The sequence below is a fragment of the Pavona decussata genome, unplaced genomic scaffold (genome assembly GCF_977016875.1).
Source record: "Pavona decussata unplaced genomic scaffold, jaPavDecu1.1 SCAFFOLD_174, whole genome shotgun sequence".
Classification (NCBI taxonomy): domain Eukaryota; kingdom Metazoa; phylum Cnidaria; class Anthozoa; order Scleractinia; family Agariciidae; genus Pavona; species Pavona decussata.
In genome coordinates this window covers 807501-822709 of record NW_028145585.1, presented here as the reverse complement: position 1 = coordinate 822709, position 15209 = coordinate 807501, and the positions used below count along the sequence as shown (strand labels likewise).

Below are 15209 nucleotides of genomic sequence, written 5' to 3'. Positions count from 1 at the left end.
TGTACATTAATTTAGGAAAGAGAAATTAAAAGATACATCAAGTGTCGAGGTAGCCTCCACGCAGTCGTTTTTAGGGGACTGGTATTACCTCCTCTCCCGTGGGAGGCTAGTGTCGAGGGAGCCTAGGATGAAACCATGAGGCTTATAATTTAAGGCTCCGCTTTGCAAGAGATTTATTTGATTATTTGTACAGCCGCCCCCTCCCCGATTTTTCCTGAGGGGAGGGGGCGGCTGTACACACATCACCCCCGATCGCAGGGCTAATCGCAGGGAGCAGCTATCGCAGGGTAGTTACTTTTATTTACTTCGTCACCAGCCTCCAGCATAGAACGGAACGCAGCGGCCAATATGGCGACTCTCCGTGTATAATAAGCTCCTGACAAAACTTCCGTGCTTCAGGGATACCGATAGGTGTATGGTCTTGCAGGAGCTTTTTTTATCATAGTGTCTAGAAAATCAGTTGGTCGGTTAAGAACTATCTACTGGAACCATAAACATGCATTCCATAAGGAGTCGATGTGTGGCTTTCAGAAGGATGTTTCCTAGACTATATTGCTCTGCATCAAGAATAGGCGAAAATTTTTTTGATGAAGCTCAAGTTCGTGATAGATTCAATCTGTTAGGAAAAGGAGGTGTAACTCTAACCAAACTAAAGGGCAATCGGGAAGGAATTGCGGTGATTTCTCTCTGTAATCCTGAACGCAAAAATGCCTTGACTGGTTATATGATGGTAAAACTTGCAGAAGTTGTCGACCAACTGGAGCAATGGAAAAATGGCAGAGCTCTAATTTTACATGGAAGTGAAGGGTCCTTTTGCTCAGGGGCTGATCTGAGCGTTATTAAGGCTATCAATACACCTGAAGAGGGAAACTTGATGTGTGCCTTCATGCAAAGGACCCTCAATCGCCTGGGAAGGCTCCCTATTATAAGTGTGGCTGCAATTGAAGGAAGAGCACTTGGTGGAGGGGCTGAGGTGAGTTGGTAAATGATGCTCATTGCTGGGATACAGAGTGCAATAAAATTACATGTGGTGTTGAGTGCAGCATTATGTGTCCACCACATAAATGTAGCATACATGTACACTTCTCTAGCATTTGTGGACATACATCATGTTCTCCCAGTCTGCAAAGTATGACAGAACTTGAGAAGATTTTGGGCATGCAGAAGCATTTCCTGAAAGAAAAAAAAGGGGGGGGGGGGAGGGGCAGATGTATTTTTTCAGTCGGTGACATAGGAATACTCAGAAAAAGAAAATCTGAGCCATCCCAACAGCAGTCGAAACCTTTGACCTTCCAATTACTAGTGTGGATGCTCTACCATTGAGCTACAGGAGACCTGCAGGAGCTAGGCATTAAACTTGGTTCATGTGACAAACATCCTTCATACTGCTAGGATTTGAAAAGTATCAATGAGTAGTATAATGTGGTTCAACTCGTGAGAACTCAGATTTCTTTTTCCGAGTTTGCTTGTGTCACTGAGACATTTTCTGAAAACTTGTGTGCACACTTGCCATGCTGTGCAGACTGGATGTTCTCTTGGTGCATCAATGTGTCCTTCCTTAATACCTCTCTTGGAAGGTTTTTTTTTTTTGGAATTGACCCCACCCCCACCCCCTTAGAAATTCTGATTTAGCTTCACATCTCCCTTAAAGACTTTGGTGTTTGAGACCCCTCTCCCCTTGGAATTTCTTGTTTTTGGAACCAAAGTGACATTCCAAAGTTGAAACATGCTTCGATCTTGTTGTGTACCATTTAGGGGTGAAATAAAACTTGAGACACCCAGATTGGTCTCCTTTGGGATTCTAACATTCAAATTTGAAACAACATCTGTGCCCCTTTCATAGGGAAGTCCTCCCCTGGGCAGCAGGTATGTTAAAAATTTACAAATTAAGTTAACTGGATAATTAATTTTAATGAATGAGAAGATTCCAGTCTGTGAATACAGTGCTTGTTAGGGAGTTAATGTGAGAGGTTAATTAAGTGCCAGTGTATCAATTGTGCCATTTTGTGAATGGTTCAAAATATTTGTTTTTGTGAGCTGACTTACATTTAGATGCAATATTCTCTTTTGTGCAGCTTGCAACAGCCAGTGATTTCAGACTAATGTCCAGAGATGCGGAACTCCAATTTGTTCAAGTGAAGATGGGTTTGACACCAGGGTGGGGCGGTGGGGCACGGCTTGTTAGACTAGTGGGAAAACAAATGGCACTGAAGCTGCTTGGAAGAGGAGAGAAGGTGGACCTGTCTTATGGACGTCAGTTAGGTCTGGTTGATGGGGAGCTGCCACAGGGTCAGGTCAGATGAATGTGGTTTACATGACAGTATAGCATAGTCAGTGCATTGTATTTTGAACTGCATCAAAGCAAACCATGTCAAATATTCAAATAGTTTACAGAGGTTGATTGATGAAGACTGCAAGGAGCTTAGATGCGCTTGGTTGCAACACAATCAGCATTTTAGAGCTATTTTTGGTGCTATTTTTCTTTAATAGTTGAACTATAAAAGGGTGTTCTCCAGGAATTGTTTTATGAGCATTGTGCAAATTGCTACAAATGCAATGCTGATGTCACATGCTCCATATTCAAAGTACTAAAAATGTTTATTTTAAGTGCTGGGGCGGATCTAGGGGTGGTTCGGCTGGTTCGGTCAAACCCCCTAAATTGAACGTAAAAACGTATAAAAAACGCGTGGTTAAAAAAAAAAGTGAACCAACTCAGCTAATAAATATATCTTTTGAAAATGATATTTCTTTGTGTCGTTGTAGGCGAAAACAGCAATAAAAACAAGACAAATTTGTGCCTAGTTGAAAATGGCCTCTATAGTACGTCCGCTTGAGCTATAAAATTACTGCTTATTAACGCTTACATGTCCCGCCAAAACTGACAGCTTATGCCAAATCTGCCAATCATTCCAATTCCGGCATTGCGTAAAGCCACGCCGTTCTTTGGAAATCAGAGTTGTGGATCTTTCTCTCAGTGAGTCAAAGATTGCGCCGCAAGTATTTTAAAGAGAAAATTTACTTAAACGTTCCTCAATGTCAACTCACGACTTAATATGTGGAAGAGGACAAAGCAAGAAAGAAAAGAAAATCTCCATTCAGTATATTTGAGTTTTTCCCTTCATGATTAAGATTAAGATTCTCATTAAGCAGAGATAAGCTATAAAGGCTTTAAGACCAATCTTTTTGCGAACTGCAGGAGTCGTGCAGGCCCGTCAACACCTTTAAACTCTCACCATGACAACAGAAAGATTGTCTGGCTTGGCGCTCATGAATATTTGCCACAAGAAACCCGTGGATTATGATGCTGTTGTCCAGAAATTTGCAGAACAGCAACCCCGGAGAATGTTGCTGGCTGATCCCATTTTTGAGGAATCATGAATTTCTAATTTGAATGAATTTAAAATGTTTATCCGTCTTGATTATTGTCAGTGTTAAGAAAATCCATCCTTTAAACTACTGTAGTTAGCACAAAAGTGGAGGTGCTGTTAGAGCGATTAAACCACTTCAAATTACCCCTGAAAACGGCGGAAATCGCATTTCAAAGGCCCTAAAATTAAAAATTTTCTGGGGGAGCATGCCCCCGGACCCCCTAGGGGCTACCACCTTTCGGCAGGCGTTTGTCCGAACCCCCCCTTTCCTGGATCCGCCCCACAAGTGCCTGCTTCAAAGCTCTTTCCCATACTTTGAGATGAAGAGAAATTATGCTATAATTATGTGCTAGGAGACTCTGATTGGGTTACAGTCAGTTCATTTATTATCTGCATTTATTTGTTTTTACTGATACTTTGTGTGGATGATTGGCAACTCAGTGTGAGCCTTGCCATGCATTGCCTTTGTTACAATTACAGATCATTACTTTGTAGCTATCGTGTTATGCCTTTGATATTTTAAATATTGTTATAATGCATCAATCCTAAAATTGCAGTGAAACAAACACCCCCGGAAGTACCTACTTTTGTTTGTTTCAATGACACTCACTTTCCATTCCTCATTAAGCAAAGCCATGGCTCTCTGAAACTAACCTCATTTTGCTTAGATGTTGCTTTCTTTTTCAGGTTAAAAAGTACTAAGTGGCTGTTATTAATTAATATTGTATTATTTGCCATTAACATATCATCTAGTAGGTCTTTGTCTTCTGACAGCATCATAAATAACTTGCTCTTCAGAAACAAGATGTGCAAAATATTTCGGTTGCAACAAAATCAACTTTTTTCTGTTTTTGTAGGATGTGGTAGAAAGCAGTTGTGATTGGTTGTCAGAATTCCTTCATGCCGACACCACAGTCCTCAGGGGTATCAAAGGTGTTGTGTCTGCTGGAGATGATACAAGGCTTGAAAAGGAATTGAACATTGAAAGGTTAGCTGCAGATAAACTGGGAATTCAAAGTGGATCAGTGACATTTCTGGAGTGAACAGGCTTATTGCATTTAAGGACGGTGCCTACTTTTGTTACTGCGCATACGTTCTATGCATCTCGAGATAGACAGGTTCCCTATGGGTGGTGCCTACTAATACAGGGATATTTTTGCATGGTTTAAATCTATGCAGAGAAAGCAGAACTAAGCAAGTGCTCTTGGTATCCAAAAAGAAAATTTGGGGTAACCATGCATTTTTCAGAGATAATAAAGCTTCTATTTGAAAAAAAAAAACACCATACATTGCTTTGTATTTTACTGTTTTTTAGAATTTTATTGTTGCTTTATTATCTCTAAAAAATGCGTGGTTACCCCCAATTTTCTTTTTGGATTTCAATAGCCCATGCTAAGATCTGCATCCTCCACAAGGTCATAAACCACACAAAAATACTTCTTTATAAGTAGGCACTGTCCTTAGGGAGATTGAAGCCAATTTAATGCAGTAGTCCTGGCGAATCCTCCCACGAAATATAATATTTCAAAATTTAGGTCTTCGATCCTAAAATGGCTGGAAATGTATAAAGGACACCTCCTGTCACTACAAGTTAAAGCTTCACAAAGAAGCATAATGTTTTTATTAATTGAGGTGATGCATCTGAAACTTAAGCTAGGCCTCTGCACAACTTTCTATTGTCTCCTTATCTCGCTTGAAACCAGTTCTAACAGAGAACATCTTGCCCTGATACACCAGTAAATTCTCAATACTGAGATACGTGAAGCAATCAACACACACAAAGACTGAACAAATCTCACAGCAGATGTTCTGACCCTCTGGGTATGAAATTAAGGCTTTTCAATTCCTGCAGTTTTTTTAGTAAATTATATTATTTTATAGAAATACAGCTGTTTCGACAAAGGTTGTCCAAAAAAGTGTAAAAGCATACGCAACAATGCTGAAAGGTAGTCTGGGAAATACCCAATTGTCGCGTATGCTTTTACACTTTTTTTGGACAACCTTTGTCAAAACAGCTACATCTTTCCTTTTGTTTGCCTTGTATGCTTCCTTACCCTTAAGGACGGTGCCTACTAATAGCGAAGTATTTTTGCGCAGTTTATCACTAAGCGGGAAAAGCAGATCTTAGCAGCGGCTATTGAAATCCCAAAAGAAAATTGGGGGTAACCACCCATATTTTAGAGATAACTAAGCAACAATCATTCTAAAAAGAAGCAAAATACAAAGCAATGTTTGGCGCTTTTTTCCAAATTGAAGCTTTATTATCTCTGAAAAATGCATGGTTACCCCTAATTTTCTTTTTGGATACCAAAATCACTTGCTAAGTTCTGCTTTCTCCCCATAGTTTTAAAGTGCACAAAAATATCCCTGTTTTAGTAGGCACCACCCATAGGAAACCCGAGTATCTCGAGATGCGCAGAACATATGCGCAGTAACAATAGTAGGCACCATCCTTAAATGCTTCTGTTAGGCCTGGTTTTAAATACATATTTTGTGCTTATGCTTACAAAAGCATATGCATGCGTAAATTGTAAATGTAGCCTTTGCAGGTTCCTATTTTCCATGTAATTAGAAAGCATGTTATTTCATCTGCAGGTCAATTTTCACAACATTGTTTGGAGCAGAAGCAAACAAGCAAGCTTTGGAAAAGGCCAAGAAACACAAATAACACTGTTAAAAAAATAAAATTCAATAAATTAATGACAGGTTGCTTTTTTTGTTCCTGACATTGTATATAATGACCTTCAATTATTTATTTAATACCCTAAATATTTCCTTTTTTCTTTTCTGTTGGCTGACTTCCATTATTTTTTTGGAATTTGTCCGTTTTGTTGTTTTGTGGTTGTTTTTAAGCAAAAACATAAAAATAATGGAAAATAAAAATGGGACTAGATTCTTTCTTAATCAATAACTGACATTTAATAAACGCAACACGACATCACAATAATATTGTTTAAAATGTACATTTCATTAAAAAAACCTTTCAAACCTTAAGAGTGATCAAATTCCTCCTGACATAATTTCCACAATCAAGCATACTGTTCCAAAATTACTGCTTGTGATTATTTATGATGACCACCAAAGCTTTAATGTCTTCAGTGTATTTTATTCTTCAGGAATGTCATTTGTTGCCAGCAGCCAGTCACTATTGTCACCGACACCAACCATCCTTGTTCCCAGACCTAAATACTGTATGCTTATTGACTGAACTGAGCTTTACTTATATCAGAAATTTGGGGCTGAGCATATCTTCCTGATCAGCCCAATGTGTAGTCTCGTTCGCAGCCGCTCAGGCTGGAGTCACACAACGCTCCCTGTCCTCACATGGGGAAGGGGAGTGTTACGTGACTCCGCCCGAGCAGCTGCGAACGAGACTACCCAATGTGTGACATAACATTCGATTGTATGCCAAATGATTGGGGATGAGGCTGGCCTGGTTACAGTGTAGATGAATGACAATTAAAGTTAGTAAATGACTAAAAGACGATAACAGTGCCAGGGCACTTTCTTTAGTTTGTAATCAGCTCTGCCTCATCCCTGGTGCAACATATTTTGCAGAAAGAGTGGCAAAACAAGGGTGCAAGGCCCCACAACACCAGCACACTTAATACAGTCCTGGCCCTTATGTCACAGAGAGGGGAGGGGCCAGGACTGTACTACAGGCAAGCTGTTCTTGACTAAATAGAAATGCAGGCAGTGGCCAGCTACTCTTTATAGGCTACACCAAAGCTTAATGGCAGGGAGGCAGATTGGGAGCACTTGGAATATTTATTTCCTCATTAACTCTTCTTGTGAAATTTGTTCACTGAAAACAAGTTCTTCTTTGGCTTTTTTCCAAGATAAGTCCCGAATGAACCAGATGTTGTTCTGTTTCTTTGGGATTCATCATTTAATGGCTCCAATATTTAAGGATCTTTCTTATCTTCTTCAAGTTTCTTGCTGTCCTTGTTTTCTTCATTTTGTACAAGTTGATCATTGTCCTGAGTTTGCATGTGTTCATCATTCTCCTCATTTCCCTCCACTGCTTCCTCATCCTCTTTTGCTTCTACCTGAACATCTGAAGTTAAAGCTGCAGCGGCAAGGGCTTTCCGGTTTCTCGCGGCAACTACCAGGCTGTGCGGGTGTGGGGGAAGAACACCTGCCTTGAGAAGAGAACAGAGATGCAATTGAAAATCGCTGTACATGCTATGGCTCTTGAGTAACCATGCACCCAAAAACTGTTAAGCAGTACTTTCCAGTGGTTATTTTGTTTGTTTATATTTTGCAAACAGAAACCTGGGAATTTTGTTCATCCTTCAAACTTACATGTAGGCCCTTTTCAGGTACAAAAGGATTAAGCAATTAGGCTACGTAAAGTGGTTCTTTCCGCCTAAACATACTGAGAAGAACATGTAAATGCATGTGAAAATTACCTACCCCTGGAAACCTTTACATTGGATTTCCATGTGGCAGATAAGTTCCTGCACTTGTGTGTTCCCACTCAATTGTACATAGGCAGAATGAGGCACTGTTTCTTATTATATGTACTAGTGTCTCCAATTAGTACTGCTTCAGTGCTAGAATTTGTACTTGTAAGGTTCATTCATTCATGAACTATACAAACATACTGCCATCTCACTATTCAGAGATGATTCATTCTAGAAATTGGCTTATGGGGACCAGTGCCCTCCCCCCCCCCCCAAGAAAGATTTAGAGGGCCTTTTGTTATGTATGGGGGCAAAAATATATTTGAATTTCTTGTATATGGTATCAACTTATTTATTGATTGCTCCAACAGTAGCTTGAATTTATATAACAATCACTTTTTGTAGGATTTTAGTGCAAGGAACAGTTCAAAAACCTATTCAATGGTTGAACCTCTGTTATGGGAAGATAGGCTTCCCTGGCTGATGATGTGTACCCCACCAATGACCCATTGATGCAAATTTCATGCACCAATATATGTTTTATTTGAGGAAAATATAAATACTATGTATTTGTTGTCTTACAATGAAAGCTTAATTAAATTATATGTTTACAAGTATAAAATGTTTTGTTCCCATCTTAAAACTTAACAAGTAGGTAATGGGATAATCTAAAGCATTATAAACTTACCAGCCCAAGCAAAATTGCCACAGGTCTCGAAGGTCTTGCTCCAACTGATAACCAGTATCTGGGGTGAATTAGGTTGCAAAATATTAGAAAGAAACAAGCTGGTCGAGTTGTCACCCTGGGAGGGGGGGGGGGGGGTACTCCCTATATAGGTATGTGTGGCGCCAAAGGGTATGATTTTCAGCCGCTTTGGTCATAATTAGGGTATCAATTTTAGCCATTTTGCTGCCATTTTGGTATCAACTGATAACCAGTATCTGGGGTGAATTAGGTTGCAAAAAAGGAGGAGAAATCAGGTATCCCATGAGTCTCCACGAAAAATTATCGACCAGAAGGTGTCAAGTATCGATGCGAAGGCGAGCGCGCAGTCCGAAATCGACTGAATTTCAAGTGGCTATTTTTCCTTATTCAGGATCTGAGAATGTAAGTTAACTCGTTTTGTGTATTGCTTTGGCAATTAAGTTCAAGCTTGCATTACAATTTCGCAGCTAATTTGCCTAAGAATAAAGAAAAACATACAATTGTTTGGAGTGGTATGCATGATCGACTCGCTTTGTTTGTTCGCGGCTCCCAAATGCTTGACGCAAATTTGACCCTAGCGAGTTCAATCCTGGGTACATTAGCGTGAAGTCTTGCCTGTTGTTGCTCGAATAGTATCTCCTTTGAATTTTATTCAAGGTCCCCTTAAGGCCCCATGTTTTGAAGGAATTTGTGTTCGTTGAAGTTTGCCTAAATTGGCGCCAAACATGTAAACAACTGCATAATGCTTTTATAGTAACTGCTTTTGAACGATCACTCGTTTTCCCAGTCGAAATGAACAGTACTTCAAGCATGATTCTGTTCGGTTCTATTCGTGTAAGGACATCAAGTGGTGACATAAGTGCTTCCTTTTAAGTCGATATTCATGGAAGAAGTCGAAGAAGAGTCGAGTGGCAAGCAGCCGTTCAATGTTTCTGATCGCACAAACAAGCAAAGAAGCCGCTCTCGTAAGTCTTTTGGAAAACTAACGTGTCCCATGACCGTTAGAAACCGACAACAGGCTAAGTTTGACGAATTGACATAACTCTGACTGTCTAAATCTAAGCAATTCACGTAAAGCAATGGCGACGGAGAGAGCAGCTCAACGTTCACTCCGAGAAGCCCCATCACAAATGTGAGATCACGTATCAACATCGAGTTGATAATATAGTTGGAAGCGAGGCATTGTGGGATACCTGAATTTTCCTCCTTTGGTTGCAAAATATTAGAAAGAAACAAGCTGGTCGAGTTGCCACCCTGGGAGGGGGGGGGGGGTACTCCTTTATATTGGCTATATAGGTATGTGTGGCGCCAAAGGGTATGATTTTCAGCCGCTTTGGTCATAATTAGGGTATCAATTTTAGCCATTTTGCTGCCATTTTGGTATCAATTTTTGTACTCTAGTCTTGAATTTTTTTTTGAAGAAGCTACTTCTTTATCATGATGTTTACAGAAAGACTGTGTACGTGCCGCAACGGCTTGTCATGCACTCCGGTCACGCGCTGGACTCCAGGGGTTTTTGAACTGAAGTTGACTGGACAGTATCAGGGCATAAATAGGGTATCAAATTTTAGATCAGGTCATAAATAGGGTAGGGAAAATTACAGAGTTTGGTCATAAATAGGGTAGGGGTTTTGGGAAGTGGGCTGCACACCCCTATCCATTTTTTGGGGGAGTACCCCCCCCCCCCTTGGGAGTTGCCAGAAGTACTCTGCACACTGGGTTGTAAATAATTTGTGTAACTGCTTAAATCTTGCGATACGGTATTTCTCGACCTACCTTATTCTATCCATGTTTAAACTTGCCAGCTTTTCATTTCTGGTGTTTGGTAATGGATCAAATGTCCCCACCTATAAATAATTACGGCTGGATTAACGGCTCAAGAGAAGCCAAACTTAGCGTGATCAGATCTAAACACAAGCATATATCAAGAAAGTAATGCAGAAGCAAAATTGCTATTATCTTCCTCACCTGCTCCAGATAACCTCTATTTCGCGGTTTGAATCTGTTAGTTGCTACTATGTAAAAGAAAGGCCTGTTTTTGCAGCCATAAAGGGCAAAACGAAGAGTAACTATTGATTTCCTCATGGCCGTGTGGAGATGAAGTTGAAATTTGCCAGGCTTTACCAACGGGAACCCAAGCAACCTGGTGACTAGTATAGCACCCAGACTTCCACTGGCACCAAACAAACAAGATGGCGGCAGATTCGGTTTTGGGTTTTCAAATTTAGTTATTTTTGTTTTTTGATTAATAAAGTTATGAAATAGAAGTATAACTGTTTTTTATTTGCCCTGAATGGCGGAGAAAAATCGTATTTCAAGGCTCTCTAGGAAAAACGAATGGAGTTCGCAGGTAAACTTGATCAGTGAAAATGCAGACAGTGTTTTGAATTTTATATTTTATAAAATATAAATCATTTATTTAGATTACAGTTCGGCCGTTGGATGATGATAAAGTCAGACGTTTGCTCATCACTCTTAAGGATTTAGTTTATTCAGCTCGTGGACCAAATGGAAGGTAAAGTGTACAACACTAAATGTCATTAAAACTTAAACATTTATTAAGGCATCTATCTAACAGAAAATGGTTTAGGTGGATCCCTTTGAAATAGTTATAGTGTAGTAGGATTTTATGGTTTAATAGAATTGCCACAACTCCTACCAATCCCCCGCCCACCCCCCCCCCCCCCTCCAAATAAACCCCACGTAAAAACATCATAACCCTCGTGAGCTCTTGATGTGTCAATTACAACCAATCTGGCAATGTTATACATACATACAACAACACAGGGATTACAAATGGCTATCGCAAACAACTTTTTTATTATAGGAATGCAGCGAATTCACAGACATTTTGTTTTAATGACTGTTTTATACATCTTATTAGATCATTTTATCCTTTATATTTTACCCAGATAATTTTGTATTTTTTACTTCTCATAAATTTCACATATTTTACACCTTTCACACATTTTACGTCATTTATTTGTATATTTATTTTTTATTTATAAACTTCGCCAGAGGAGAAAAAAAAAATCAGGAAGAAACCTCTGACAGGAGAGAACTCACAGAACAATAAGTTCCAATAACGACTCCTTGCATAAATGAAATTACAGCATAATAATTAAGTATTGACAACTATTTAACAACACATTTTAACTAATAATACAGGTAATGATCTGCTTTGATGACATTTTATGCAGACACTATTGAAAGTTTGAGGTACTGCAAGATCGTACACATTCAAAGTCAAATCTAGGTAGTATGCCCTCAAATTAGTTTTAAATACATCTATAGATTTTGTATAATTTGTCCCTCAAGAAGTCTGGAAGTGTGTTAAATGCTCTTGAGGTTCTTAAGTAAAAACTGTTCCTCCAAGTCAGGTCGGGAAAATTAAAATCACCACAGTTAAGAATTGATTCTTAGTTTGAGCTAAATTTAAGAAATGAAGTAAAGAAATGAAGCCATAAACTGTACGTGGAATATTTTTTGTTATCCCTGATGATGCTGTTGATCGGCGAAAGCTTGGATTTTAACATTTTTTTTGTTTATTGATTGTAAGAACTATGAAATGACAGAATGAGATACGTTGTTGTGAACTGCAAGTCGTTAGAAGAGGAGAGGGCAATTGATCGTGCCTCTATAACTTAATTAGGTTTATTGCAACATTACTGACAGTTACAAGGTAGCAACTTTGTTAAAAGTACAGATTGCCTGAAAGAGCGTTGATTGACTTGTTTACTTGAAGTTGAATGAAGTGTTGTTGTATGATACTCTATTAAAATTGACATTTGACCATGCCCAGTGAGTATTTCTTTGATCCTGCACCGTATAAAGGGAAATGAACAGTCACCTGCATTATTAAGTGGCTAGTTTGTTCACTCCCGTGGGTGGCCATCATGATATTCAGGTTTCACTGTCACTGTATAAGTCATCATCAAAAAAATAATAGCCCACCCCTTCACACAAACAGTAAAACAATGGGAATTTAATCTGATTTTACAAAAAGGTCTTGTTTGGAAGGAGGAAGGGGCCAGGAACCTGGGGGTGGGGGTTCCCGACAAAGTTTCATACAGAGGCCCTCCTCTGGAGTCCAAACCCTTTACTTTTGTATAGCATTTTTGATGGAAAAAGTATAACCCTTCCATAAAGTACCTAACAGAAAAAAAATTGTAGCCGTTTCACATAGCTACAGTGATTTAAACACTACAGTCAAATGCTCATTTATTCAAGCAAGTCCAGTCATTTATTTCCCATTCATCTTGTTTTTCTAAGTTTAGCTTAGTCGTTTTTTCGTGTTAGCTCTGTAAATTAGTCCGTCTCTGCCGTGTGTTTTTGCGGGTTAGTTGATCCGACGTAAGCTCTCTCGATCAGCACTTAGTTGCTCTTATATGTCGTGTTCAAATATTGTTTAAATAAATAATAATAAAAGAAAAACACTACATCTCTTTTTGGTGGGTTTGTTCAAAACATTTTTTAAGACCCTTTTAAATACCTTAATGGCAGCTTTACCCTACCTGCTGGCATACTTTATCTCGAGAAATCGTTACCCATATATAAACCGCCAGGCTAAGAAATGTACCCTTTCAAGTGAGTCTCCCCGCACAGTCCAAAACAGCTAAACAGGGGAGTATCATTTAAAACCAAACGGCCATTGCCGAAAAAATAAGATAATATTTATAACAATTTTTGTTGGTCATTGCTTTTTTTCTATGTGGTGGCTCCTAAAGGAGCCGTTTTGTTTTTAATCGTAGACTATAGAGGTCACACTTCACTTCTTCGCCGAGGGTTTCTTGGCGGCAGGCTTCTTGGCCGGCTTTTTGGCCGCGGGTTTCTTCGCCGCTTTCTTGGCTGCCGGCTTTTTAGCTGCGGGCTTCTTAGCTGCTGGCTTTTTAGCCGCTGGTTTCTTGGCTGCTGGTTTTTTGGCGGCGGGTTTCTTGGCTGCTGGTTTCTTTGGCTTCTTTGCTGCCTTCTTGGCGGCAGGCTTCTTTGGTTTGGCCGCGGGCTTCTTCTTTGCCGCCGGCTTCTTCTTCGGTTTCTTCTCCTTCTTTTCCTCTTTGGCCAACTTGAATGAGCCTGAAGCACCAACACCTTTGGTGTGTATCAGTTTTCCGCTGGCTGCAGCTCTCTTCAGAGCCAGCTTCAAGTGTGAGCCGACCTCACCAACCTTGTAGTTGGCCTTGATGTACTTCTCGATGGCTTGGCGGGAAGAACCGTTTCGCTCTTTCAGCGCAGCAATGGCAGCCTTGATCATATCAAGATATGGTGGATGTTCGGCAGGCTTTGCCGGCTTTTTAGGCTTCGGCTTGGCTTTAGCTGGGGATTTAGCTGGTGCTGGTTCAGACATGTTGAAAACTTTGATCCACGTTCAATGTAACGAACTGAAGATAAATGTATGCCCGATCGAAGGTTGCCAGCGCTGAAATGCGCTCAATGCGGACCACCGAGGGAACAGGCTTCAATATGGCGCATGCTAACTTTTGTGCTAGTTTGCTCGGAGTTTTTTCAAATAACATGCCACCATATGAAGAGTTATTCAGGATAAATCTTAAAATTTATTATTTAAATCCGTAGAAAATGGATTATGAAGAAATATACGGATAGAGACTGGTCGATGTTGCAAGTTGAAGCTTTTAAATTCGAGAAGTTAACAAAATATAATGACCATTTTTACTTTGGAGTGGAATAACTTCTGCGTATACCAGTATACTACACAATTCTAAGCTTGAAAGGAAAGAAAAACTCCTACACTTAAAGGCTTTGTCCGAAAATGTCCCATTCTACCTTGTTTCTAGTGGCACAACTTTTCTTTTTTTGAAACAACAAGTACAAACTCACTAGGCGGCCATTTGTAGTGAACCTGGAGTGAGCGTAGTCAGAAATGCCCGGCAGAAATGTCTTGAGTGCAAGTCGCTTTTGAAAGGGCACTTTCGTGCAAAATCTTTAGCCAAAACCCAATGAAATTCATAAGAATTCTGTGGGCTATATGAATTGTGAGAGTGACAATTAAAATGGAAATACTGCTTCTTAACGAAATTATAACCTAAGGATCCTTTGCCTGCAAACAAAAAGTTAGCCGAACAACACAAAACTGTGACATGCCCATTCATCTCGGGTATCATCACTTACTGTCCTTACAAAGTTCTTTTTATTTCCAAACGTTTTATCTATCTTTTACATGCTGAAACAAAACTCACACTCTATAAAGTTGATATTAATCATAAATAATTACTGGATGAATGATCATGGAACCGGACGTTATAAAATTTGCATAATTTTTGCGCCAAATTCAATTTTAAAAATTCAAATTTTCGCGTCCCTCGTTTGACCATAAAGTGCTCTCGGTGCTGTATTCAGTTTAAGAGTTATGCTGAGACATTTCAATTTTTTTGTAAAATAATATAAACGTTTTTTACTTTGCCTCTCTTTTTAGCCATTTTAACCCTTGTCGAATGTCGTTTTGACTTGATTTATAAATAGCTCGCATAACAGTAAAGAAACATTACGTGATTCTTGACACCGCGCTTGTCAACGAAATCCTTGAAGCGAACTGATTTGTCGCTACTTTCGGAAACCTAGAAATTGCGACCCGCACTGAAACCGGCGCAATTATCTCCTATGTAAGATTAACAGTATATTCTATTCAGTTTCACAAGATGGTTTCGGGGACATTTCAATTCTTACAGTGTCGAAGCATTCGTCAGTACTGCGCGGCGTTCGTTGTTCAGTAGT

General features: G+C 39.5%; 5 protein-coding genes across 6 annotated transcripts in view; 2 read left to right on the top strand and 3 right to left on the bottom strand.

Annotated features, from left to right (window-relative positions):
- The window catches only part of LOC146463861 (small ribosomal subunit protein bS16m-like), a 167910-nt gene extending 157217 nt beyond the window's left edge, over positions 1–10693 (bottom strand). The window contains exons 1-4 of one of the 2 annotated variants that reach the window (XR_014856776.1): positions 10449–10693; positions 10257–10327; positions 8463–8520; positions 7153–7510 (exon numbers count right to left, since the gene is read on the bottom strand). Coding sequence is in view for 1 of the 2 variants with exons in the window: in XM_085083946.1 (XP_084940072.1) it covers positions 7274–7510; positions 8463–8520; positions 10257–10327; positions 10449–10565 (483 nt within the window). In the remaining variant the exon portion in view is untranslated. Of the gene's footprint in view, positions 1–6305; positions 7511–8462; positions 8521–10256; positions 10328–10448 lie in introns of those variants that run through there. The other variant, XM_085083946.1, reaches the window with a different exon arrangement.
- LOC146463862 (ethylmalonyl-CoA decarboxylase-like) lies at positions 343–6079 on the top strand. The gene is made up of 4 exons (XM_085083931.1): positions 343–973; positions 2076–2294; positions 4226–4356; positions 5964–6079. Exons 1-4 carry the CDS (start codon positions 497–499, stop codon positions 6034–6036), a joined length of 900 nt encoding a protein of 299 aa, XP_084940057.1. The 5' UTR covers positions 343–496; the 3' UTR covers positions 6037–6079.
- The window catches only part of LOC146463855 (molecular chaperone MKKS-like), a 16192-nt gene continuing 11619 nt past the window's right edge, over positions 10637–15209 (top strand). Inside the window, exons 1-2 of the mRNA XM_085083915.1 lie at positions 10637–10830; positions 10904–10995. Coding sequence (XP_084940041.1) covers positions 10774–10830; positions 10904–10995 — 149 coding nt within the window. The 5' untranslated portion in view covers positions 10637–10773. The remainder of the gene's footprint in view (positions 10831–10903; positions 10996–15209) is intronic.
- LOC146463860 (histone H1-delta-like) lies at positions 11496–14504 on the bottom strand. Its single transcript, XM_085083846.1, has one exon. It carries the CDS (start codon positions 13822–13824, stop codon positions 13249–13251), a length of 576 nt encoding a protein of 191 aa, XP_084939972.1. The 5' UTR covers positions 13825–14504; the 3' UTR covers positions 11496–13248.
- Positions 15087–15209, bottom strand: part of LOC146463859 (histone H3) — a 787-nt gene continuing 664 nt past the window's right edge. The window contains exon 1 of the mRNA XM_085083875.1: positions 15087–15209. This exon is cut by the window's right edge and continues 664 nt beyond it. The gene's annotated coding sequence lies outside the window, so the exon portion shown is untranslated.

Excerpts from the sequence above, each read along its gene's own strand:
- LOC146463862 (XM_085083931.1), top strand. The coding sequence starts at position 497 with ATGCATTCCATAAGGAGTCGATGTGTGGCTTTCAGAAGGATGTTTCCT. Across the intron at positions 974-2,075 it reads CACTTGGTGGAGGGGCTGAG|CTTGCAACAGCCAGTGATTT; the intron begins GTGAGTTGGTAA and ends TCTTTTGTGCAG. Across the intron at positions 2,295-4,225 it reads GGGAGCTGCCACAGGGTCAG|GATGTGGTAGAAAGCAGTTG; the intron begins GTCAGATGAATG and ends CTGTTTTTGTAG.
- LOC146463860 (XM_085083846.1), bottom strand. The coding sequence starts at position 13,824 with ATGTCTGAACCAGCACCAGCTAAATCCCCAGCTAAAGCCAAGCCGAAG.